Genomic DNA, 27,157 nt, shown 5'->3' with positions numbered 1-27,157 from the left:
AAGCTGTTCACATTAGATGTAAGAAATTTTCATATACTGAGAATTCTGAAGAGGCGTAAGGACTAAAGAAAAAGGATTTTTAAACCTTAGAAGTTATCAAAGCTGCAAAATATCCTTCCCCAAGGCTTGTAAAAATAGGACAGATGTCAGAGATGGCTTGAGGTGCTGCAGCTGGACAAAATCAATCACCCTTACATCTCTTCCAGTTCTTGAATCTTCACAACATCCATTTGAAATATGTAAACACAAAAGCCATTACTGGAACCTCTTTTACAAAGAAATTACTTAACTTGAGTGAGTTACTGGTAGAGAGAGTACACATGTATCTTTACAGGTTCTTATTCATATTCCTTTATCCTTGATTTTAATCATAAAGATTACTCTAACAAATTTTATCAATTAATATTATTTTATTTAGAAGTTGAAACTCATAAATCCAATTTTAATTTTCTTTAAAAATACTATAAATATTATTTCTTTGAAATACTCTAAATTCCTTTTATCCTTTCTCTTTAAATTAGGATATCAGTCTGTCAGGTAAAGTAGCTCTTAAACAAAAATAATTATCCCTGAAAATAAAAGTAGTATCTTATAAAATATAGTTCTAGGAAAGTTGTATTACAACTGTAAAGACATCATGAAATCTGATATTATGCTTAATATTAAACAGATATATGATATTAAATACATTTATATTACGTACTTGTTTCCCAAAATAACATGGAGCAAATAATATGGTTTAGTACATGCTTCACAGTTTCCAGAAGCATCCCATATTGCTGTTAGTATTTTGATTTCTCAGCTGTGAAAATTATAATAGATGTTATAATGTGCTATTTCCATACACTTAATTGCATAAAAATCACCTTTTCTCCTTAAAAGATGATTGTCTGTAGTATTTCGAGGAAAATGGATGTAATTGTATACAAATGCATTCTTTTGAAAGTTTTTTATTTAATAGAGATAGAAAAGTTTAAGTGTTTGCAATCACATTAATAGTATTCCAGAAATCTCTGTATATTGCTTAAAGACACTAATTTTTTGAAAAAGATTCTAGGAAAGTTAAAGATATTTTGTTTATATTTTTCATGGTTTTATTAATATATAATTGACATCCAGCACTATATAAATTTAAGGCATACAGCAAAATGATTTGATTTATATATATCATGAAGTGAATATCACAGTATATAAAGTTCTATATTCTAAATTGTATTTTATATTATAGTTGGTTTACAGTGTTGTGTTAGTTTCTGATAGACAGCAAAGTGATTCATTTTTACATATGCATCCATTTACATATATCCATTCTTTTTCAGATTCTTTTCCCTTATATGTTACTATTTATACTGATTAGAATTCTCTGTACTATACAGTAGGTCCTTATATATATATATACAGTAGACCCTTTATATATAGTAGTGTAAATTTGTTAGTCTCAAATTACTGATTTATCCCTCCCTGCCATGTTTCCCCCTTGGTAACCATAAGTTTGTTTTCAGTCAGTGAGTCTGTTTCAATTTTGTAAATTAAGTTCATTTGTATAATTTTTTTTTAGATTCCAAAGAGTCAGACACGACTGAGCGACTGAACTGACTGATGTACAGTGATAATGTGACATTTGTCTTTCTCTGTCTGATTTACTTCACTTAATCTGTAGGTCCAACCATGTTAATTCAAATGGCATAATTTCATTCTTTTTATGGCTAATATTCCATTGTATATGTACCATATCTGAGGGTTCTCTTTTCTCCACATCTTTGCCAACATTTATTGTTAGTTTTTTGTTTTTTGTATTTTTTATAAAGCTCTGGTCCTTCTCACAGGTATGAGGTAACATTGTACTGTGGTTTTGATTTGAATTTTTCTGAATAGTGAAGTTGAGCATCTTTTCATGTGCCTTTTGACCATCAGTATGTTTTCCTTGAGAAACTGTCTATTCAAAACTTTTGTCCATTTTTTAACAAGATGGTTTGTTTTTCTGATGTTGAGTTGCATGAGCTCATTTTATATTTTGGATATTAATTCCTTATTGGAGATATATTTTGCAAATATTTCCTCCCATTTTGTAGGTGATCTGTTTTGTTGTTAGTTTCCTTCACTATACAAAAGGTTTTAGGTTGATGTGGTACATTTGTTTATTTTTGTCCTCCTTGCTTGAGGGGACATGTTCAAAAAAAATATTGCTAAAGGCTGATGTGAGAAAGCATACAGCCTATGTTTTCTTTTAGAAATTTTATGGTTTCAGGCCTTACATTTAGGTCTTTGATCCCTTTTGAATTTATTTGCATGCAAGGTGTGAGAAAGTAGACTAGGCTGATTCTTCTGTATGTAACTGCCTGGTTTTTCCTAACACTGTCATAGAAGCTGTCTTTATCTCATGTATATTTTTGCCTCTTTGTCATATATTGATTGTCCATATAGTTGTGGGTTCATTTCTGGGCTCTCTATTCTATTCCATTGGTGATTTTTTTTTAAAATTTTTATTTTTACTTTATTTTACTTTACAATACTGTATTGGTTTTGCCATACATTGACATGAATCCACCATGGGTGTACATGCATTCCTAAACATGAACCCCCCTCCCACCTCCCTCCCATCATAGGTTTGTAGTTTGAAAGCTTCCATATTTAAGGCAGTTGTCACAAAATCTTAGAAGTGATGGGGTCTTAATTTTTAAAAATAAAATATCTTCACAGGATTCAATATTCAAGGGTCAAATATTGTAAGGGTGCCTATCAATAGAAATGATTCTTATGTTCCTCTGTGTTTTGTGTTTTAATCAATACTAGACTTTAATAGAACTTGAGTTTCAAATAATTCTACAAATTATGATCATGTGATCCTTATGAAAATCATGGGATATAGGCACTAATATTACTCATGTTTTTCAAATGCAAAAATAGAATTTCAGTGAGGTTAACTACTTCAGTTCACATCAGTTCAGTCTCTTAGTGTTGTCCGACTCTTTGTGACCCCATGAACTGCAGCATGCCAGGTCTCCCTGTCTGTCCATCAACAACTCCTGGTGTGTACTCAAACTCATGTCCATTGAGTCAGTGATGTTATCCAACCATCTCATGCTCTGCTGTACCCTTCTCCTCCCGCCTTCAATCTTTCACAGCATGAAGTTCTTTTCAGATGAGTCAGCTCTTCACATTAGGTGGCCAAAGTATTGGAGTTTCAGCTTCAGCATCAGTTGAACACTACCAATGAACACTCAGCACTGATCTCTTTTAGGATGGACTGGTTGGATCTCCTTGCAGTTCAAGGGACTCTGCAATGCCACAGTTCAAAAACATAAATTCTTTGGCATTCAGCTTTCTTTATAGTCCAAATCTCACATCCATACATGACCACTGGAAAAACCATAGACTTGATTAGATGGACCTCTGTTGAAATAGTAATGTCTCTGCTTTTTAATATGCTTTCTAGGTTGGTCATAATTTTCTTTCCAAGGTGTAAGCATCTTTTAATTTCATGGCTGCAGTCACCACCTGCAGTGATTTTGGAGCCGAAGAAAATAAAGTCTACCACTGTTTCAACTGTTTCCCCATCTGTTTCCCATGAAGTGATAGGACTGGATGCCATGATCTTAGTTTTCTGAATGTTGAGCTTTAAGCCAACTTTTTCACTCTCCTCTTTCACTTTCATCAAGAGGCAAGAGCCTCTTCATCACTTTTTGCCATAAGGGTGGTGTCATCTTCATATCTGAAGTTATTGATGTTTCTCCCAGCAATCTTGATTCCAGCTTGTGCTTCTTCCAGCCCAGCATTTCTTATGATGTACTCTGCATAGAAGTTAAATAAGCAGGGTAACAATATACAGCCTTGACGTACTCCTTTTCCTATTTGGAACCAGTCTGTTGTTCCACGTCCAGTTCTAACTGTTGCTTCCTGACCTGCATACACATTTCTCAGCAGGCAGACAGGTGGTTTGGTACTCCCATCTCTCTTAGAATTTTCCGCAGTTTATTGTGATCCACACAGTAAAAGGCTTTGGCATAGTCAATAAAGCAGAAATAGATGTTTTTCTGGAACTCTCTTGCTTTTTCCATGATCCAGCGGATGTTGGCAATTTGATCTCTGGTTCCTCTGCCTTTTCTATAACCAGCTTGAACATTTAGAAGTTCACGGTTCACATATTGCTGAAGCCTGGCTTGGAGAATTTTGAGCATTACTTTACTAGCGTGTGAGATGAGTACAACTGTGTGGTAGTTTGAGCATTCTTTGGCATTGCCTTCCTTTGGGATTGGAATGAAAACTGACCTTTTCCAGTCCTGTGGCCATTGCTGAGTTTTCCAGATTTGCTGGCATGTTAAGTGTAGCACTTTCACAGTATCATCTTTCAGGATTTGAAATAGCTCAACTGGAATTCTGTCACCTCCACTAGCTTCATTCATAGTGATGTTTCCTAAGACCCACTTGACTTCACATTCCAGGATGTCTGGCTCTAGGTGAGTGATCATACCATCATGATTATCTTGATCGTGAAGATCTTTTTTGTACAGTTCTTCTGTGTATTCTTGCCAGCTCTTCTTAATATTTTCTGTTTGTTAGGTCCATACCATTTCTGTCCTTTATTGAGCCCATCTTTGCATGAAATGTCCCCTTGGTATCTCTAATTTTCTTGAAGAGATCTCTAGTCTTTCCCATTCTGTTGTTTTCCTCTGTTTCTTTGCATCGATCACTGAGGAAGGCTTTCTTATCTCTCCTTGCTATTTTTTGCAACTCTGCATTCAAATAGCTGTATCTTTTCTGTGCTTTTTGCTTCTCTTCTTTTCACAGATATTTGTAAGGCCTCCTGAGACAGACATTTCGCTTTTTTGCATTTCATTTTCTTGGGGATGGTCATGATCCCTGTCTCCTGTACAATATCAGGAACCTCAGTCCATAGTTCATCAGGCACTTTGTCTATCAGAGCTAGTCCCTTAAATCTATGTCTCACTTCCACTGTATAATTGTAAGGGATTTGATTTAGGTCGTACCTGAATGGACTTCCCTGGTGGCTCAGACGGTAAAGCGTCTGTCTACAATGTGAGAGACCTGGGTTCGATTCCTGGGTTGGGAAGATTCCCTGAAGAAGTGAATGGCAACCCACTCCAGTACTTCGTGTCTTGAATATCCCATGGATGGAGGAGCTTGGTGCAGGCTACTATCCATGGGGTCTCGAAGAGTCGAACACGACTGAGTGACTTCACTTTCTTTCTTTGAATCGTCTAGTGATTTTCCCTACTTTCTTCAATCTAAATCTGAATTTGGCAATAAGGCAACTAATACATGGCAGATAAAAATTCTAATTCAAGGTTTTTGTCTCTAAACCACCTAATCTTTCCACTATTTCCTATTTTTATTCACAGAAGAAACTTGATAGAGAGGCCAGATCTTGAAGGATTTTACTGGGTGGGTGAAAAAGAGATGGTTTTCACATGATTATATTATATATCAAAAAATTTATAGGTGGGAAAAATTTGGTGTATTTTAGGGAGTTGAATGATAAAAAGAATCAATGGGGTATGTTGTTATTCATCCAGTTGCATCCGACTCTTTGTGACCCCATGGACTACAGCATGCCCACCCTTCCTGTTCCTCACCATCTCCTGGAGTTTGCCCAAGTTCTTATCCATTGCACCAGTGATGCCATCCAGCTGTCTCATCCTCTGACACCTCCTTCTCCTTCTGCCCTCAATCTTTCCCAGCATCAGGGACTTTTCCAATGAGTTGACTGTATAGAGTTTAAGTACTGAAAATAACTGTATATAATGTAATGGTGATTAATTATAAATAATTTAGTTTCAACCAGAACATGAAATCAGGCCAAGGAGTTTAGATTTCATGCGGTCAGTAATTATAAATATCAAGAGCTTGAGAGAAGTCTTTGGGTGAAATTTGTTTTGTTTTGTGAAATCAATTCTGAGAATGCACTGATGATTTAAAAAGGTAACTTCTAGCGTATTAAAGAAACTTCAATCGCTAGAAACTTCGTTTACCAACTAAATATTGAACCTTGTTTATTCTGTATCAGGCAGTATACTAAATGTTAAGGGAACTAAATATTCCTTTACTGGAGAGAAAGAGAAGTTTATAAAAGAGCATCTATGAAATGCATCTAAGTATGTTCATGGAATGGTATAAATAACAGTAGTGTGACAAGAGTTTTCAGTGCATGAACAATAATGGAGGAAAGTATGGCTAAGAGAGCAGAAATCTGCTCAGCTTTTGAAGGATGCTGTATGCCTCTGGCTTTACTGTTAGTGGGACCATCAGGAGGACCTGGGAGAAGCTCAGCAGTGTTGGAAGCAGAGGCTGGAGTGACAGGGAATGCAGCAGGTGCAGTTTAACAGTGGAAATACATATATATCACCTCAAGGAACATTCAGGCAGAAAAAGCAAATTTATTCTTGAGGGTAGGTTTAAAATAAACTGAATGAGATTCCAGACAAAAGTTAGAACTATTGAAAGATAGACATAGGAAATACAATTAAACAAAACAGCAAGTATTGATAGGACAAAACCCCCTAAGTGTAAGGTAACATAGTGTAAGGTGTGTGTGTGTTAGCCACTCAGTTGTGTCCGACTCTTTGTGAGCCCATGGACGGTAGCCCACCAGGCTCCTCTGTCCATGGAATTCTCCAGGTAGAAACACTGGAATGGGTTGCCATTCTCTGCTCCAGGAGATCGTCCCAACAAAGGGGTTGAACCCAGGTCTTCTGCATTCAGGCAGATTCTACTGTCTGAGCCACCAGAAAAGCCTGGGAAGATTAAACTTTAGAGGAAGAATTGATACAGATCCTGCTAAGATGTGATGATGTAGTGGCAAGAGCAGATATTTAACCGTATCTGTCATTATAAAAGAAAAACCTCCACTCCTTCATAAAATGTACCATCTCAGTTATTAGTCAGAAAGGACATTTGATGAGATTTATGTCTTCCATTATCACTTTTTTTTCTGAACAGAGTAGATGTTTATGTTTAAAAATAATTTGAACATTCAAGAACATGCAGATGAATCATGCTATCTTGCTTTATACTAGAAGGTTTATTTGTAAAATGAGGTTCAGTTTAAAAAAATGAAAGCAGCTTGCTTGGGGCTGGTGCATGGGGATGACCCAGAGAGATGTTGTGGGGAGGGAGGTGGGAGGGGGGTTCATGTTTGGGAACGCATGTAAGAATTAAAGATTTTAAAATTTAAAAAAAATAAAAAATTTAAAAAAAAGAAAGAAAAAAAATAAAAATAAAAAAATGAAAGCTATTTCAGCTAGTTGGGTAAAGCTTATAAAAATTTAAGATATGGATACTATTCTTCTGTGTTGTATATTTTAAATCCTAGTTATAATAGGGTTTTTCTGTCTTATATTTAATTACTGTATTTTAAATTCTGCCATATTGCTCTGGTTACCTAAAATTAGATTTGAAGGACTGGGAATGTTTTCTAAATGTGAATTACTGACAAGTGAAGTGATTCTCTCACCAGGACTCCCATTCTTGTTAAAATTTTAAGAGTCTGTACTATTTTGGAATTTCTCATGTGCTGCCCTGTTATCATAGCACCTCTCTCTTATCCCCTGACAATCCTCATAATTAGCAATTAAAGAGATAATTCTGGGTATATTTGATAGCTGCTGACCGTCTTTCCTATGTCCAGATTATAATTGCTGGTTGTGAAAAGTTCTGAGTGCCCGAAAGTCCTCATGAAATGAATTATTTAATGTAACATTGACATATTCTGGGAAGTCCATACAGCGTCCATGCTGCTTCTTGTCACACAGGTATATAGGGAGAAGTAGTGATCAGGGTGAGTTTTCTAATTTTAGGTTGGACTAAAGGAGCCTCAGGGGATACACACAGCATTACTTCTTAAATGTTCATTGGAAATCAAGATAGATTATTCCCCAAAGCACCTGCACTGTATACCCATATTGCCTGGTTTCAGTTGAGAATTTGAGGCAAGCATTGCTATTTTTCAAACTGCCCCATCTCAACCACATTTTCAAGAAAGACAGCAACAACATTCTGGTTGTAGCAGTTTTCCAAGTGAAGTATACCAGAGCTGGTCAAAGAGGTTTAAGATATTGATTCCCTCAATTTTGAGGGTAATCCTCAACGTCTGGGGCAACCTCTATAATTATTCTATGAATAGTTTCTGCTCTTTACCTCAGTGTAATTTGCAATTTTTCTATGTCTTAATATGTTTTGGTATGAAAATTTGGGGAGAATTGATGAAAGTCCAGTCCATCTTGCAGTTGTCTTACCAGTTACTGAGCATCGATGGGGACTAAGACAGGAGCATATCAAAGATAGGAAAGCAATTATAATCCATTAATGAAAAATCAATTAACTCTTTCATTTTTCTAAAAATTTCTCTTTTGTCTTTGCATGTTATTGGTAGGAAGAATTTAATAGTTCTATGTATTCCTTTTGAGAAATCCAGACATTTTTTCTTATTTTCTCAAAATTTGTATATAGCTGAGCCTTTCTTCTTAATATCAGATATGCATTTCACTCTTTCTGTCATGTTCATTAGTTATCTGACAATCTTAAAATTGAAAACTCACATGTATTTCAGTCAACAAACATGTTGCTTTTAGAAAAATCTTGCTTTTTTAGAACTACCTAGTAATTTTTGGTCTCTAACTCAAGATTTTTAGTCTCCTGGTTTATTTTTTATTTTTTTTTTCTTTTGGTATCATTTCTTTTTTTAAAAAAAAATTTTATTTATTTATTTTTTTTTTAAATTTTAAAATCTTTAATTCTTACATGCGTTCCCAAACATGAACCCCCCTCCCACCTCCCTCCCCATAACATCTCTCTGGGTCATCCCCATGCACCAGCTCCAAGCATGCTGTATCCTGCATCAGACATAGACTGGCGATTCAATTCTTACATGATAGTATACATGTTAGAATGTCATTCTCCCAAATCATCCCACCCTCTCCCTCCCTCTGAGTCCAAAAGTCCATTATACACATCTGTGTCTCTTTCCCTGTCTTGCATACAGGGTGGTCATTGCCATCTTCCTAAATTCCATATATATGTGTTAGTATACTGTATTGGTGTTTTTCTTTCTGGCTTACTTCACTCTGTATAATCGGCTCCAGTTTCGTCCATCTCATCAGAACTGATTCAAATGAATTCTTTTTTACGGCTGAGTAATACTCCATTGTGTATATGTACCACAGCTTTCTTATCCATTCATCTGCTGATGGACATCTAGGTTGTTTCCATGTCCTAGCTATTATAAACAGTGCTGCGATGAACATTGGGGTACACGTGTCTCTTTCAATTATGGTTTCCTCGGTGTGTATGCCCAGCAGTGGGATTGCTGGGTCATAAGGTAGTTCTATTTGCAATTTTTTAAGGAATCTCCACACTGTTCTCCATAGTGGCTGTACTAGTTTGCATTCCCACCAACAGTGTAGGAGGGTTACCTTTTCTCCACACCCTCTCCAGCATTTATTGCTTGCAGATTTTTGGATCACAGCCATTCTGACTGGTGTGAAGTGGTACTGGCACAAAGACAGACATATAGATCAATGGAACAAAATAGAAAGCCCAGAGATAAATCCACACACATATGGACACCTTATCTTTGACAAAGGAGGCAAGAATATACAATGGAGTAAAGACAATCTCTTTAACAAGTGGTGCTGGGAAAACTGGTCAACCACTTGTAAAAGAATGAAACTAGATCACTTTCTAACACCACACACAAAAATAAACTCAAAATGGATTAAAGATCTAAATGTAAGACCAGAAACTATAAAACTCCTAGAGGAGAACATAGGCAAAACACTCTCAGACATAAATCACAGCAGGATCCTCTATGATCCACCTCCCAGAATTCTGGAAATAAAAGCAAAAATAAACAAATGGGATCTAATTAAAATTAAAAGCTTCTGCACAACAAAGGAAAATATAAGCAAGGTGAAAAGACAGCCTTCTGAATGGGAGAAAATAATAGCAAATGAAGCAACTGACAAACAACTAATCTCAAAAATATACAACCAACTTCTGCAGCTCAATTCCAGAAAAATAAACGACCCAATCAAAAAATGGGCCAAAGAACTAAATAGACATTTCTCCAAAGAAGACATACGGATGGCTAACAAACACATGAAAAGATGCTCAACATCACTCATTATTAGTCTCCTGGTTTATAAAGTATTCTTTGGTAGGGATATTTTTGAAATTTTTACAGAAATCTAAATATAACTGTCCCAAACACTACTTTGACATTTATGCAAGGATGCATTTTTTCAAATTTTAAGAATCAGCTTATTAATTTAAAAAAAAGGAAGCTGTCTTGTGACTACTGGTCATAGCTTTTCAAAATTTTATTAGTTTATAAATTATAAAAGTGATTTATATTTAAAATTTTTATTTTAAAAATGCATTTATGTTATCTTCAAATATAAGATTCAGTAGGTAGAAACCCCCAGTGAAAAGAGTTTCCCTTGCTTTAGTTCCTATAATTTGGATTTAAATATGTATATATATATATATATTTTTAAAATTTGTCTGTATACATATATACATATATATGGAGAAGTATATTTTTAAAATATTGATACTCAAGTTACAGAGATATGTTTCAGTAAAATGAGTTGTACATTTGTATTTGACAGAACTAATACCTTTGTATAGTGGTAACTGTATAATATACATGAAGAATACAGGGAATCTATTAGTAGTAACATTTCAGCTAGTGAAACTATATCAGAAAAACTTGTTTACATCTGCCAAACACAAATGGTTGAAAGCTGTTTAGCATCAAACAAAAATCACATATACCTAGAATTCATATTTGATAAGGCATTTCAAAAAACCTATATTACGTTTGGCAACTCCAGCTTTCTTTTTTCCAGCTTTCTATTGTTTTTGCTTACATAATATGTGCACTTTCTTTTTTTCTTAGTTTTCTAGTGCTAGTATATAATTATCTTCTGCAATTCTTATAATTTTTATACATCCTAGAGATACTAGATTGGCCTTTTCATTATTGTCATTATTCTGCCTCACTAAATAAAGCCTCTTGATGAAAGTGAAAGAGGAGAGTGAAAAATTTGGCTTAAAGCTCAACATTCAGAAAACTAAGATCATGGCATCTGGTCCCATCACTTCATGGGAAATAGATGGGAAAATAGTGGGAACAGTGCCAGACTTTATTTTTTTGGGCTCCAAGATCACTGCAGATGGTGACTGCAGCCATGAAATTAAAAAAAAAACACTTACACCTTGGAAGAAAAGTTATGACCAATCTAGATAGCATATTGAAAAGCAGAAACATTACTTTGCCAACAAAGGTCCATCTAGTCAAGGTTATGGTTTTCCCAGTGGTCATATATGGATGTGAGAGTTGGACTGTAAAGAAAGCTGAGCGCCGAAGGATTGATGCTTTTGAACTGTGGGGTTGGAGAAGATTCTTGAGAGTCCCTTGGACTGCAAGGAGGTCCAACCAGTCCATCCTAAAGAGGATCAGTCCTGGTTGTTCATTGGAAGGACTGATGCTAAAGCTGAAGCTCCAGTACTTTGGCCACCTCATGAGAAGAGTTGACTCATTGGAAAAGACCCTGATGCTGGGAGGGAATGGGAGCAAGAGGAGAAGGGATGACAGAGGATGAGATGGTTGGATGGCATCACCAACTCGATGGACATGAGTTTGAGTGAACTCTGGGAGTTGGTGATGGACAGGGAGGCCTGGTGTGCTGCAATTCATGGGGTCGCAAAGAGTCAGACATGACTGAGTGACTGAACTGAACTGAAATAAAGTAAAACATATTTTTGAGCTTTTTTTTTTTTCTTTAGGGCCTTGAAACAGAAAAGAAAGTTATAAGATATGTGTTTACCAAAAGGCAACTCACCTTCTTAGAACATTATTAACTGCATCAATATCTATCACTTATTTAGTACTTGCCAGGAAAAATACTAAAAACTTTTCATATACTTCTTGTAAAAACCTGGCAAAATACAAAATATAGCTTACCCAAGTTACTCAACTAATAGAACCAGAAACTGGACTCAAGAATCTGGCTCTAGATTCTCCTCTACAAGAATCTTGACTACATTGCGTTTATTTACATGATTAACACATATGGAATTCCTCCTATGAGCCTATATCCCATAGTGCTTAGTGCTTTGCCATGAGTGACTATTGATCCTTGCAACCCAACCATGTAGACTCAGCTGGTAGTTCCATTTACAGATGAGAAAACTAATATTAAATTGATTAATTAATGTCCCATAGATATTGAAAAAATGTTATAAATCAGAAGTGTGTCTTGACTGAAAAATCTGGGTTATTGCAATAATCAGTGTCAGATTAACACATAACTACATTCCTATGGTGTGACTGCACTTTGGGTTCGAGAGAGCTTGGCAAAATTAAAAATCATTATGGGAAATTTGGAGGATGCCTATAACACAAGTATATATAGGAATTTTAGCAACCTGAAATTGGATATAACAATATACAGTGTGAATCTTTGATAAAGACTTGTAATTAATGAGCTTGAAGAAAAATCTTGGTGTTCTGAGTTAAGTATATCTTTAAAAATGCAAGGGATGACTATATAAAGTGCAGTTACCACCAGTAGGTAAACTAAATGAATGCACCCTTTTCATCTGCTCTTTAGAAAATTCTGTTGCATGATAGTTACTCAGTTTTAAGACTTTTTTAAAAACAAAAGACTCCACATAGAAGTATAAAGCTAGCTGCTCTCCATACTTATAAAGATTAAAAGTATAAAATAACTCTAAGGTGGACACAGTTCATTTAAATTTCACTGAAACCTTTTTGTTCATGTTACCTGATATAATTCTATAAAGAGCCCTTCCAAGAAGTTGCCATTATATAAATTTCATATTTGAGGTATCTTACATGGTTTAAGTATCTTTCGCACTTATCTAAGGATAAGAGATAGAACAAAGAGTCAAATCAACCCTTATATTTTCAATTCATGCCTATTTATGGGTTGAATGCATTATTTGAGAAAAATACACCTTTTATTTCCTATGCAGCTTTTAAAATTTAATTTTTTTAATACATAAGCTAATTTGATGTCTCTGGAAATCAGTACTGCTCTCTGGTAGGATTTTTCATTGTTTTGTTTTATAAATTTATGCTAACAATTTATTGTGCTTAATAGTTTTGGAGTTGAAAAACTTGAGCTAACCCAAATCATGGTGTTCCTTCCTACAATTTTTCCAGGTCCTGAGGAGGTAGAAATCAAGTGCCCCTGGAATCACATTGCTTGCCTTGGTGCCAACAAATGTATTCATTTATCCCAGCTGTGCAATGGCATCCTGGACTGTTTAGATGGATATGATGAAGGAGTACACTGCCGTGGTGAGTCCATTTGCAGAAAAATGCAACTGAAATACTGAATTTTTCATAGTTTTATTGAAAGTTCAAAGAGAACCTATAACTTGTCTTGTCTTTCAACCCCAGGTTTATCAGTTATTGAGAAAGCATGAGTTTTATTGCCAGAGACATTCAATATGCATTTCAAAGCTGTGACTATTATGCTTTTTTGAAAAATGCTATTAAAAGTAAAACACACACACACACAAATTTAGACTTTGAAGTTGGGCTCTTAAACAATCATGTATTTACCAGCAAGGAGTGCTTTTAAGCAAAGGACAATGAGAAGTCTTTGTCACAGTAGATTGATACCATACATAAAAACATGTTCCCTCTGAACTGTTACTTATACTGATTATTTGAAGTAAAACCTCTGCAACCAAATATTTTAATAGAATGAATGTATCATGAGAAATGTCCCCTTAATATTATTTCCATGAAGTTATACTATTAACTTTCTATAATTTTCCTTCTTTTTACAAATCTACATTCTTCAGTGGTCAAAGGTTTACCTGTATGTTCATGATGGGTGTAACTAGATCTTAAAACTTATAAAAAGTTAATTGGTTTGAGAAGCAGGGATAAGATGTTAGACAAAGAACCAGGGAAAAGTTGAGGATTAAGGTAAGGATCCCGATGTGGAAACAGAATCAAGCTATCAGTCAAGTGAATCTGTTTTCAACTTAAAACGGAGAAAGAACCCACTGAATCAGAAGTCTCTAACTCGTATTCTAGCATGTTGAATGTAACAATACGTTTACCAAAACTGTCAGAGCAACCTGTCCTTCACGTTGGAGTCAGTAAAACTATAAGGAGTACAAAGAACTGTAGAAACCTGGAGATGCATATCTGGTATCTGGACAGACTCACTAAATTAATGTCATTTTGGAAAGGTCCTCCATCACCAAAAGTTCCCGTTTTTCAGGAGGAGCTCCACTTCTTTATGTTCATAAAATATTCAGACTTAGCTACTGCTTTTTAAACATTGCATGGTGAGCAATGAACAGGCTTAACACAGCTTGTCTGGAGACCTGACAGAGCTTACTGCCTGCCATTTTCCCACATTTGGACTGAAATAACCTGGACTCAAAACTGGAGATGGAGAGATACATTAGAAAAAGAGTAAATCTTGGTTTAGAAAGGTAATTCAAAGCGGAAAGAATGTTGAGAAAGCATAGATCAAGTATGTTGTTAGGTTTTTTCCTTCTTAAATTTTACTTTTATTTAAAGACTGTGACAGATATTCCTTTTTATGATTGTATAGTTTTAAAGATGGTGTTAATAGAAGGTAAATTAGTGAATTACAAGATATTAGAAGTTAGAATTTAATTTTCTTTTCAGAAATAAAAATGTTTTCTAGAACCTAATTCTGTCCTCCTTAGTTTTAATTCAAGTTTTTTATTACATTTAAAACAAAATTCCAGATAGACATGTGTGAGCTTCTTTAAAGACTGAAGCTTCTTTAAAGACTGAAAATCGTCACATTGCCAAATACTTCCTCAGAGGTGATTGTGCAAATTTGAATATCTTAATCATATTTCAATGACATGGATCATATGAAAATATAAATGAGTTCTCTAGTAAAATCTAGAGTTGTGATTTAATGGAGACAGGGATATATAAATATATGTTAATAGTAAAACAAGGGATCAACTTAAAACAAAATATCAATACAAAAATAAAATGGCATTAAATATATGTTGATTCTTGGAAAAAGTACCATATAATTCAGATTGAAATTTAGAGGATATAGTTGCTTACACTTCTATTTTTTCCTGTTCTAATTCAAGTTTCCAGCTGTTTCAAGTTTCACATCTTCATCACAAGTGGCAATATTTGTTTTTTTTTTTATTTCTTAATTTGCCAGTAGGGCAGTGATTGTACCACTTTGGCCTTTTTAATATTTCTAAATTTAACCAAATAAAGTATTCTAAAATACCTAAATAATGCATGACCTGTGGTAGGCTTAGAAATAAGGGAAAGTATATTTGGATCTCTACCTGTTATTTACCTTAGTAGAGGGATTTTCTCCTACTTCTGTGGCCTTGCACAATGACATAGAATGGTAGGATCAAGATGACTGAGTGATACTGTGATTCCAGAGTCAGTGGTTTAACAAAATATTTCTGCCTTGAGAAAAGAAAATTAGGAACATGTTTGCTTGTTCAGGTAAAGTGCCCTGGACTCTATCACCAGATAGAAGGAACACCAGCTTTATCATATATGTGGTTTGTGTTTAGAAAAGATGATCGATTGTAGGCAAAAATACACCATGAGAATTAAGTGTATTTTCCCACCTTCAGCCTTCCTCCTGATTTTGAGTCACACTCAATGAAGAGATGTTTTCTCAAGGGTTAATTAGGGACCTAACTAACATCAAGTCTCTAAGGACTTTTCCACTTACTAGAGACATAAGATAAAGAAATAGATTAATTCAAACACTGCATTAAGTTTTGGAAATGCTTTCCTTTGTAGAAAAATTCAGTCTAAATCACTTCTATCTCCACTGCTTTCTTTTTGTTGCATTTTGAGCACATATTCTGGAGAAGGAAATGGCATCCCACTCCAGTACTCTTGCCTGGAGAATCCCATGGATGGAGGAGCCTGGTGGGCTGCAGTCCATGGGGTCAAAAAAAATCGGACACGACTAAGCAACTTCACTTTCACTTTTCACTCTCATGCATTGGAGAAGGAAATGGCAACCCACTCCAGTGTTCTTGCCTGGAGAATCCTAGGGATGGGGGAGCCTGGTGGGCTGCTGTCTATGGGGTCGCACAGAGTCGGACACGACTGAAGCGACTTAGCAGCAGCAGCAGCAGCAGAAAAATATGATTCAAAGATGGATATGTTTCCTTTTCCTCATAAAAGATTCTGAGTACACTTGTAATATATTTGTGACCTTTGTGAAAATTAATAAGGAGAAAAGTTTAACAATTTGGAGCTGATAGTTTGGTCTTGGGAATGCTTTTGTATCAACTAAATTGTTTTCTGAATGGTTTCCTAGAAAAATCAATTTCTTCTTGGTAAGGATAATGAAAAGATATCTATTATTAATGATTTTCTATAACACTGATGTTTTAATTTCCATAATTTAGCTTCATTTAAAGAAAGAAAAATGGACTTTTGTATATGGGTGTAGCTGTATGTAGGAATGTGCTTATAAAAATTTTACAATAGGAAAGTTCAAAATTACCATATTGTATTAAAAAAATTCACGTCTTCCTACATAGTATTTAATATGGGTGGTAATATCACTATCTAGATTGCATGAATAATAAAAACACATTATATACATACAGTATGATGCCTCTCAATACAAGATGTTGTTGCTTAGTTGCCAAATAATTTGTGGCCCCAACTCTTTGCAACCCTTTTGACTCTGGCCCACTAGACTCCTCCATCTGTGGGATCTCCCAGGCAACAATATTGGAGTGGATTGCCCTTTCTTTCTCCAGGGGATATTCCTGACCAAGGGATCAAACCCACATTACTGCATTGGCAAGTGGATTCTTTACCCCTGAGACACCAGGGAAGCCCTTCAATACAGGATATTTCCACAAATTCCTCACAATCGTATAAAGAAGTGAACAAATTCAACTAACAGAGACCAAATGAACTGAGGTGTATCAAAACACTTTTAATATTTGCCGTCCTTAAGGTAATTCCTTTTGTTAATATTTAAAGAAGCTGTGAAGAAGAGAAACCCTCTTTTTATTCACAATCCTGGTTAGATTACGTTTGCAGTGCAAAATGGTCGTTTATTTAAATGCTCATGGGACTGATAGTCTCTGTGGCCCTATCTGCTCTTACTCTATTGAAAGAATCTGAGAACTCTTCTGGTCACTGTGAAAAGGGAGTCTATCTTCTGTGGCCCAAGAAAAGTGATTGTGGTTGGTTTCCAGTAAACATTTCAATGTCCTTTTAAATTCAAGGGGATAAAGTGTGTAAAGAGTCTATTAAAACTAATTAGAGAATGAAACTCTGACATCTGAAAAGCTCCCTACCCAGACATACAAGTATGCATACATAGACACATGTACTGTTCTTTTCTGATCTTTCTATACTAAACCTGTTCCTACATGATTCTCAGTATATAATATATTCATTTAGTGTGTTTGATCAGGAATCAAAAGAAGAATAGGATTTCTAAAGTATTATCTAACTCCTTGAAATAATGCATATGAAGAAATTTTAAAATTCCATTTAATTATTTTACTTGCCAATTGGAATGTAAATTTCCTTATATATGCAATTACATTTTTCTCTACCCACAATCTAACCTAATCTATTTATTTTAAATTCTAGTAATTCTAATGTATTTATTTTAATGTATTTAATTTAGATACCAACTTATATTTAAAATTTTATTTAGTTTTCTTTCATGTTGCTCTTCATAAAACTAAATTCTTATGAGAAGATGCCAAAAAATCCTGAATGTGATTTACAAACTAGAGGCTTTCTCAGAATGGACCAGAATAAATGGCAAACCTTATTATCTATAATGATTCACCATAGGAAAATTAGTCATCCTTAAAACTTCTTGTGTGAATCTCATATATTCTAAATATTCCAAAAAGTAATTAATCTAGCCCAATTAATTAAAATTAATAGATTTGATAATATTAAATTTAATAAATATAATAAAAATAATTAGGAATTAATTCTTAATGCAAATTCATGACTCTGTTCTCTCATTTATCCAGAAAGGAAGTATTTTATCTCATTGTGATACTTCATTAGTCATTATAGCACGGACTTCAAGCAGCACAAGGATAGCTTGTAGCTGCCAAAAGAGGCTTCCCTGGTAGCTCAGTAGTAAAGAATCTAACTGCCAAAGGAGGAGATGCGAGTTTGATCCCTGGGTTGGGAAGATCCCCTGGAGAAGGAAATGGCAACCTGCTCCAGTATCCTTGCCTGGGAAATCCCACGGACAGAGGAACTTGGTGGGCTACAGTCAGTGGGTTGCAAAACAGTCGGACGTGACTTAGTGAGTAACAAAAAAACAACTGCAAAGAAAGGAAAGAAAGAATGAAGTTAGTGGATTTGATAAAGAAAACAAATGCATTTGGTACATTTTGTTGTTTTTACTTTCATTTAATTGTATGAATGAATCTTCTTCTATTTCCATTTTAAAAGTTCCTGTTGAAAAGTACTACCAGTCTCTTTCTAAATTAAAATGAGTTCACCATGCTATATACAGAATGGAATTTCAGCATGCAGAATCCGATAACAGAGGTATGGATAAGAGTGAAAATTGCAAGCAGTGTTATGAAAAGCGTATCTGTCAGCTTGACACATGTGGAGGGAAACTTCACAGTGCGTACTCAGTCATGTAAAACATTGGTTGAGCTAGAAAACAAGCAAACTGGAATTAGCCAGAAGGACCTGGGTTTGTCTGCTCAGACCACTTTTGATTAACTAAAGCTCCTACAACTTAAGAGTGAAAGTGAAAGTCACTCAGTCCTGTCCAACTCTTTGAGACCCATGGACTATATAATCCATAGAATTCTCTAGGCCAGAATACTGGAGTGGGTAGCCTTTCCCTTCTCCAGGGGAACTTCCCAACCCAGGGATGGAACACAGGTCTCCCGCACTGGAGGAAGATTCTTTACCAACTGAGGCACAAGGGAAGCCCACAACTTAAGAGTAGATCCTGCTATATTCTTTTCTTTGTATTGGCTTGTGTTAAGGTAATCAGATAGTCACAAATCTATCTTAAGTGTAAGCATTTCCTCCAAAGAGCTTAGCTTAATTAATTGAGTTAGTTCAGTGAAAGGCTATGATCCTTAACATTTGTTGGTTTCAGGGCCAAATGAATGCTTCTTTGAAACAAAGGAACAGTTAGAAAGAATAGATCTTCTACAAGTGTATTATTCCTCTGCAAGACTGTTGTATATATTAATGACACCTATATGAAATTAGGATAGTATACTTTGTACAGACTATTCAATTATATATATAAATGTATGTGCACATATGTATATACACACACATAGGTACACATATGTGTACATATAGGTACACACACACACATATATATACACATAAGTATATATATTTATTTTTTCAAAGTTTTAGTTTTTAAAATTCTGCTTAATTAGAAAGACACTTTTCAACACTGATTTATCAGATATAATTATAAACTAATCCTGCTAAAGAAAATTGGATTTCAACTTTCAGCTGTTTGAATATGTTAACTTCTAGAGATAGTTAGCTAGCTAGCTAGATACCTGTGGGGGGAAATGACTAAGTCATTTGGTTCAGTATAATCTAAGATTGTTTTTTTTGGAAATGAATCCTTTTGTAATCGACTGACATGTTTGATTAATGTTAGTATTATTTTCGTAAAATAGAAAAAAATAGTGCATAGACCTAATAGCTTAAAATGATCTAACATTGAAGGATCTAGCTTAAAACAAAGATATTCTTTATTAATATATCATCTCAAATTCGGTATCTATCTCTCTTCTTCAAATAGTTTCAAACTAACAAACCATTTCAGTATTTTTTGACCAAATCTTTTCTGTGGTGATAATCCTGGTGCATTATGGACCTCCAGTTGTTGTTAAATTGCACTCTAGTTTCAGATGATTTTATTCTGTTGAAGTAGATGTAAGTCAAACATGGATCCACAACTCACACCCAATAAAGAATTGGGTGTGACAATAAAGTATTTATTTTGTTTGCTTAATATCTATAGAAGAAATGACAGTTGCTTGACAGACAGCTCTACTCCTTGGCTCAAAGAACTCCTATTATACCTGTGTCTCAAACATAACAGCCTCTTAGACTGAAGGCCTCATGAAACCATAGAAAGTCAAAGAATCAGGTTTCCCACTCCCGGTAATCTCTCCCCCACAGAAGAGAGTTGTTAAGTGTCCCCACCAACTTTGGAATTGTTAATTTATATGAATATTCATGCACACTGGGACTCATCATTTATCTGGATCTTTCCCTCATCATCTTTTTCCTGATATGATAGAAAACAAAGAATAGTCTGTAAGAAACAAAAAGGGTATGAGGTCAAAATGGGTAGTATTCTAAATGTACCAGTAGAAACCACAGTAAAGCTTTCCCTATATTCAATTCATGTATTAACTTCAGTAAATGTTTATTGAGCATTGACAGTATTTCAGATGCTTCAGAAACCCTAGGGATATAGAAAATCCTATTTTCTGCCTTCATGGAATTCACATATCTTAATGGAGGAAGGTAAAAATGTCTGAGGAAGAATAAAGTGAGGAGCATCTAATTCTGCTTTAGAGGATGCAGGAAAATTTCCCAAGAGAATTGATCTGCATCTCACTCTAGGAGTTGAGTAGATAAATGAGGGAAGGAAGAACATTTCAAATGTCAGGAACTATATGGACAGAGATACAAGTAAGACATCATTGTACACTCAAGACAGTTCTATGCTATTTGCTAAGTTTGAAGCATAGAGTCGTGAATGGAGAGAGATGAACTTAAAGCTGAAGAAATACTTGGTCCAGACCTGGAGTGGTTGTGTTTGAATAAGTATATGGTGATAGTTGTTGTTTAGTTGCCAAGTCGTGTCTGACACTTTTGTGATTCCATGGACTGTATAGCCTGCCAGGCTTCTCTGTACATAGGGTTTACCAGACAAGAATATTGAAGTGGGTTGCCATTTCCTTCTCCAGGGGATCTTTTTGAAAGAGGGATCGAACTGGCATCTCCTGAATTGGCAGGTAGATTCTATACCTCTGTGCCACCAGGGAAGCCCTGGGATGTTGTATGACCCACTTAAAATGCACTGCATAAGACTGAAAAGAGAAAGGCTATGAAAAAGGACACTAGGATATATTCTCAACAATATTATAAGGATGTTATAAAATGCTGTTTTACAATTAAACATATGAAGACTAGCTTGTTGCATATATGTATTAATAGCTATCTAACTTATTCTTCAAAGGTTAAAATGCATTTTTATAATCATGAAATTTTGAGCTGTGCAGCCATCTATACATTCACATGTGAAAAGAAGAGAAGCAAAAAGAAAAAGAGAAAAGGAAAGATATAAGCATCTGAATGCAGAATTTCAAAGAATATCAAGAAGAGACAAGAAAGCCTTCTTCAGCAATCAATGCAAAGAAATAGAGGAAAACAACAGAATGGGAAAGACTAGAGATCTCTTCAAGAAAATTAGACACCAAGGGAACATTTCATGCAAAGATGGGCTCGATAAAGGACAGAAATGGTATGGACCTAACAGAAGCAGAAGATATTAAGAAGAAATGGCAAGAATACACAGAAGAACTGTACAAAAAAGATCTTACAACCCGGATAATCACGATGGTGTGATCATTCATCTAGAGCCAGACATCCTGGAATGTGAAGTCAAGTGGGCCTTAGAAAGCATCACTACGAACAAAGCTAGTGGAGGTGATGGCATTCCAGTTGAGCTATTTCAAATCCTGAAAGATGATGCTGTGAAAGTGCTACACTCAACATGCCAGCAAATCTGGAAAACTCAGCAGTGGCCACAGGACTGGAAAAGCTCAGTTTTCATTCCAATCCCAAAGAAAGGCAATGCCAAAGAATGCTCAAACTACCGCACAATTGCACTCATCTCACATGCTAGTAAAGTAATGCTTAAAATTCTCCAAGCCAGGCTTCAGCAATATGTGAACCATGAACTCCCTGATGTTCAAGCTGGTTTTAGAAAAGGCAGAGGAACCAGAGATCAAATTGCCAACATCTGCTGGATCATGGAAAAAGCAAGAGAGTTCCAGAAAAACCTCTATTTCTGCTTTATTGACATTTATATGCCAAAGCATTTGACTGTATGGATAACAATAAACTGTGGAAAATTCTGAGAGAGATGGGAATACCAGACCACCTGATCTGCCTCATGAGAAATCTGTATGCAGGTCAGGAAGCCACAGTTAGAATTAGACATGGAACAACAGACTGGTTCCAAATAGGAAAAGGAGTATGACAAGGCTGTATATTGTCATCCTGCTTATTTAACTTATATGCAGAATACATCATGAGAAACGCTGGACTGGCAGAAACACAAGCTGGAATCAAGATTGCTGGGAGAAATATCAATAACCTCAGATATGCAGATGACACCACCCTTATGGGAGAAAGTGAAGAGGAGCTAAAAAGCCTCTTGATGAAAGTCAAAGAGGAGAGTGAAAAAGTTGACTTAAAGTTCAACATTCAGAAAACAAAGATCATGGCATCCGGTCCCATCACTTCATGGGAAATAGATGGGGAAACAGTGGAAACAGTGTCAGACTTTATTTTGGGGCCTCCAAAATCACTGCAAATGGTGACTGCAGCCATGAAATAAAAGACGCTTACTCCTTGGAAGAAAAATTATGACCAAACTAGATAGCATATTCAAAAGCAGAGGCATCACTTTGCCAACAAAGGTCCGTCTAGTCAAGGCTCTGGTTTTTCCAGTAGTCATGTATGGATGTAAGAGTTGGACTATGAAGAAAGCTGAGTGCCAAAGAATTGATGCTTTTGAACTGTGGTGTTAGGGAAGACTCTTGAGAGTCCCTTGGACTGCAAGGATACCCAACCAGTCCATTCTGAAGGAGATCAACCCTGGGATTTCTTTGGAATGAATGATGCTAAAGCTGAAACTCCAGTACTTGGCCACCTCATGTGAAGAGCTGACTCATTGGAAAAGACTCTGATGCTGGGAGGGATTGGGGACAGGAGGAGAAGGGGATGACAGAGGATGAGATGGCTGGATGGCATCACTGACTCGATGGACGTGAGTCTGAGTAAACTCCGGGAGTTGGTGATGGACAGGGACGCCTGGCGTGCTGCAATGTATGGGGTCGCAAAGAGTCGGACACAGCTGAGTGACTGAACTGAACTGATACATTCACATTGATCAGTTTCTAAAACAAGGTGTGTTAAGTGTTATTCTTTAATGTGTCACTTTGATGAATTTCATATATGGAAAAGTCAAAACAGATGACATGGGGAGCCATATTAAGTGAATTATTTTTAGACAAGTGTTAGTTACTGGGAAACTGTACTCAACTACATTAAGCAACTGAAATTCCATCTTTAGCAAGCTACCAAAATGCTACCTTAGTTTATGCCTAAGTTTTTTCCTCTTGTATCTTAACTTTGGGAAATATATGACTGTTTCAGTATTATTTAAAAGTATTAATTACAACAAACTGTCACTCAGTTCTCTACTCAGCCTCAACTATAAGGCCAAATGCCCTATAATTCATTATTTGGTTTTTGACATAAGCAGCTTGATACTTAAAAAAGTAAGGAAATAAAGCAGGTAGCTAAGGTTGAATGGCATCCTCAGGAGTCACACAGTTTGAGAGTAGTTTAAATACTGTGACCTTGAGTTTTCATTTGCAGTTTTGACTAGTGGGCCTTAACACACGGACTCAGAGAGATGCATGAAATCGTTATGCTTCAGCGTCCCTTTCTGACCTGTTCTTTAAGCAGCAAGATGGCTTGTAGAAAATCTACTGAAAACCATTTTGAACTATTTGTTCCCTGTCAGTTTTATTGATTGATTATCAGGAAAAAAAATAGTGCTGCCTGAACAACAAGCGGAAAAACTACGTAACAAGTTTGAAGAATTGAATGTTTCAATTTCACTCTTAGCTCTATCCCCTTGGGAAAATGTGTGCTTTCATTTGATGAGGAATGTGGAAAGGAAATGCAGAAGTTCATTTTAACTCTTTAAAGTACTTTTGCAATATTACAAAGAGAAAGTTTTTTTAAAAAAAAAGCTCTTTAAGAATTTGACTTTCATAGTGGAATCTGGAAGGAAAAAGAAGAAACTTGTCATTCAGTGGAGAAAGATTACATTTTGAAGTAAAAATCAACACTGTGCCATTCCATGAGAAGTAACTAAAAAACAGAAGATTTGAGATGTGTTAAATTCAATCTGAAATTTTAAGAAATCTTACAGAATTCTATAGAAAGAGATTTTCACATTTTACAGCCAATATTTTCAATTCTGAATGTCCAATCTGTTCAAAATTGCAGAACAAACCATTTCAGTTGCCTTTTCTTTGATCCATTGTTATCACTTATATAGAAAACTCTATTCCATGGAATTATATAGGTATTAATATCATGACAACTAAATATCTGAATTTTAAAACAACATTCAGAGAAACAAAATAGCCATGAGAATTGTGACTTCAGAACTCTCCATAATCGGTCCATAATCAAGTGTAACTATTATTTATACTTTACTCATGTGAAAATATAGAGAAATATGCATTTGTATTTTAAATTTCTCCAGACTTTTCTGCATCTATTTGTGTATTTGAGTAGTGACACAATAAACTCAGTAAACATTAATCTTTGTTGGGGAAAACCACCACCCTGTTTTATTTGCACTAGTGGAGAATTTGCATTCTAGCTTGCCAATAGGTTTTTGATTAAGAGAAAGCATGGGATTTGAAGTTTTATTTCACATGAGACCTCTGTATGACACAAGGGATTGTACACCAGGGCAGGCAACCCACTGTGGTTGTAGAAACCGTAATATGCCAACCAAAATGAGATCACTGTGATCACAGGGCTTCTTCTGAATTAGGTCAGTGTGACCAGAGCCAAGCTTCAGTGTTAGATCCAAGGAGAATGGGAAGGACAAGCCCCAAAGTGCACTTTCAGTTCCATTAGCTGAAACTTGCGATGTGTTCTCATTCACACTATAGGTGTAAAACCAAGAGTGCCAAGAAAAAAATCTATACAGTTCAATAAACATCTTTGAGATTTATCCCATATTCTCAGAACAGAAGCACGGAGAACCTAAATAGTCTAATTTTTAGTTAGCCAAATTAAATATTACTTAAGATATCTCTAAGAAATTTGGAGAGACATATTAGTATGTAAAAATGCTCTTATATCTAAGTAGTTTCTATAAAATATGTAAATATTATACACAAATTATATATAAAGTTATTACCTGTAAATACACATAGAAATATTAATATAAAGCATGTGAATATATATTCTGTTAGATTTCCCTGGCCTGTGTCTATTGGACATCTAGTTGAAATGCTTATTTTAGGAAATTGTAAAAAATATATATATCTTTATGCATTCCACCTATGTTGTGGTCCACGGGTTCCTGTTTGTTAAAATCAGTGTAATACAATGTTTTTACTAGTCATATACTTACTTTGAGTGCTGTGAAATAAAGGGAAAGTTGCTCAGTTGTGTCTGACACTTTGTGATCCCATGAACTGTGTAGTTCATAGAATTCTCCTGGCCAGAATACTGGAGTGGGTAGCCATTCCCTTCTTCAGGGGATCTTCCCAACCCAGGTATTGAACCCAGGCCTCCCACATTACAGGTGGATTCTTTACCAGCTGAGCCACCAGGGAAGCCCAAGAATACTGGAGTGGGTAGCCTATCCCTTCTGCAGTAGATCTTCTCAACCCAGGAGACAAACCAGGGTCTTCTGTATTGCAGGAGTGGATTCTTTACCAACTGAGCTACCAGGGAATCCTGGCAAATTGAGTTCTGTGTCCTATTCCCCAGTAACATACATTTCCTTTCTTATTAATCAGATTTGGATTCTACTCATTTAAACTAATTAAGCATAATGAAAAGAATCTACCTGTAATGCAGGAGACCCCAGGTTGACTCCTGGGTCAGGAAGATCCTCTGGAGAAGGGATAGGCTATCCACTCCAGTATTCTTGGGTTTCCCTGGTGGCTCAGCTGGTAAAGACTCCTCCTTCAGTGTGGGAGACCTGTCTTTGATCCCTGGGTTGGGAGAAGGGAACAGCTACCCACCCCGGTATTCTGGCCAGGAGAATTTGGGCAGGACCAAGCAACTTTCACTTTCAAGTATATTTGTGATCAGAGCCTAGGAATCTGTCCTAACACAGTATAACTTACCTTTTCAGGGTAATTTTTCAGTGCACATATGTCTTCGTTTAATTTTTTTTTTCACCCCCTACATATGTGTCTTATACCTCTAAGAAACTGCAAGCAACTAAACAAACTTATGGCAGTGCAGTGGTAAAGAATCTGCTTTCTAACACAAGAGACGAGACGAAAGAGACAGGAGTTCAGTCCCTGGGTGGGGAAGATCCCCTGGAGAGGGAAATGGTAACCCTCTCCAGTATTCTTGCCTGGACAATTCCATGGACAGAGGAGCCTTGTGGGCTACAGTCCATGGGGTCACAAAGAGTTGGACATGACTGAGCAAATGAGCATACACACAAACTTTCATTTAACTTCTAGCTAAATCATTTCCCATCAAGGACACAATCATCTGGGCAGAGAAGACAAACACAGGAAACAGAATGATGAAGTGCAGAATTGCATGGGGCTGTGCAGAATAACTCACGATGGGTAGTACTTCACTGTGTGCTGGAAATATTGACCTGAAACAATGTGCTCTTTGTCAACAAGTTTCACTCCTGCATTCCACCTAAAGTAATTTGCTCTTTTCAGTTTTGTTTCTTATTTACTAGAAACATATGCAAAAGGGATGCAAAGTTCTTCTCAGTGATTATAACTACAAATAGAGAAGCTGCAATAACTTTTTCTCAGTATGAAACAGAAACGTAAGATAATAGGGCCAAAAGGGACTTTGAGAGATCATCCAGTCCATCCATTTGCCTTTAGGCTGATTTGAACCCAGACTTGTCTAGACTGATTGCTATCTTCCCAATTTGGACAGCCTCCAGGAGAGAAATCCTAACCACCATTTTTAGTAACACAATCAGGGCTTAGCAGTTTGCAGTCTGAGCAAATGCTTAGATATTATATTGTAAAATTCCCTACGCCCTCTCAGTTTTTAGCTTTACCTCTCCAT

At 35.9% G+C, this 27,157-nt stretch overlaps 1 protein-coding gene across 1 annotated transcript in view; it reads left to right on the top strand.

The window, feature by feature from the left end:
- Positions 1 to 27,157, top strand: part of LRP1B (LDL receptor related protein 1B) — a 2,198,408-nt gene that overhangs the window by 734,581 nt on the left and 1,436,670 nt on the right. The window contains 1 exon segment of the mRNA XM_018062463.1: positions 13,208 to 13,345. Coding sequence (XP_017917952.1) covers positions 13,208 to 13,345 — 138 coding nt within the window.

Source organism: Capra hircus, chromosome 2, assembly GCF_001704415.2.
Source record: "Capra hircus breed San Clemente chromosome 2, ASM170441v1, whole genome shotgun sequence".
Taxonomy (NCBI): Eukaryota; Metazoa; Chordata; class Mammalia; order Artiodactyla; family Bovidae; genus Capra; species Capra hircus.
Note: the sequence above shows the minus strand (reverse complement) of the source record. Positions and strands in the feature narration are given on the sequence as shown.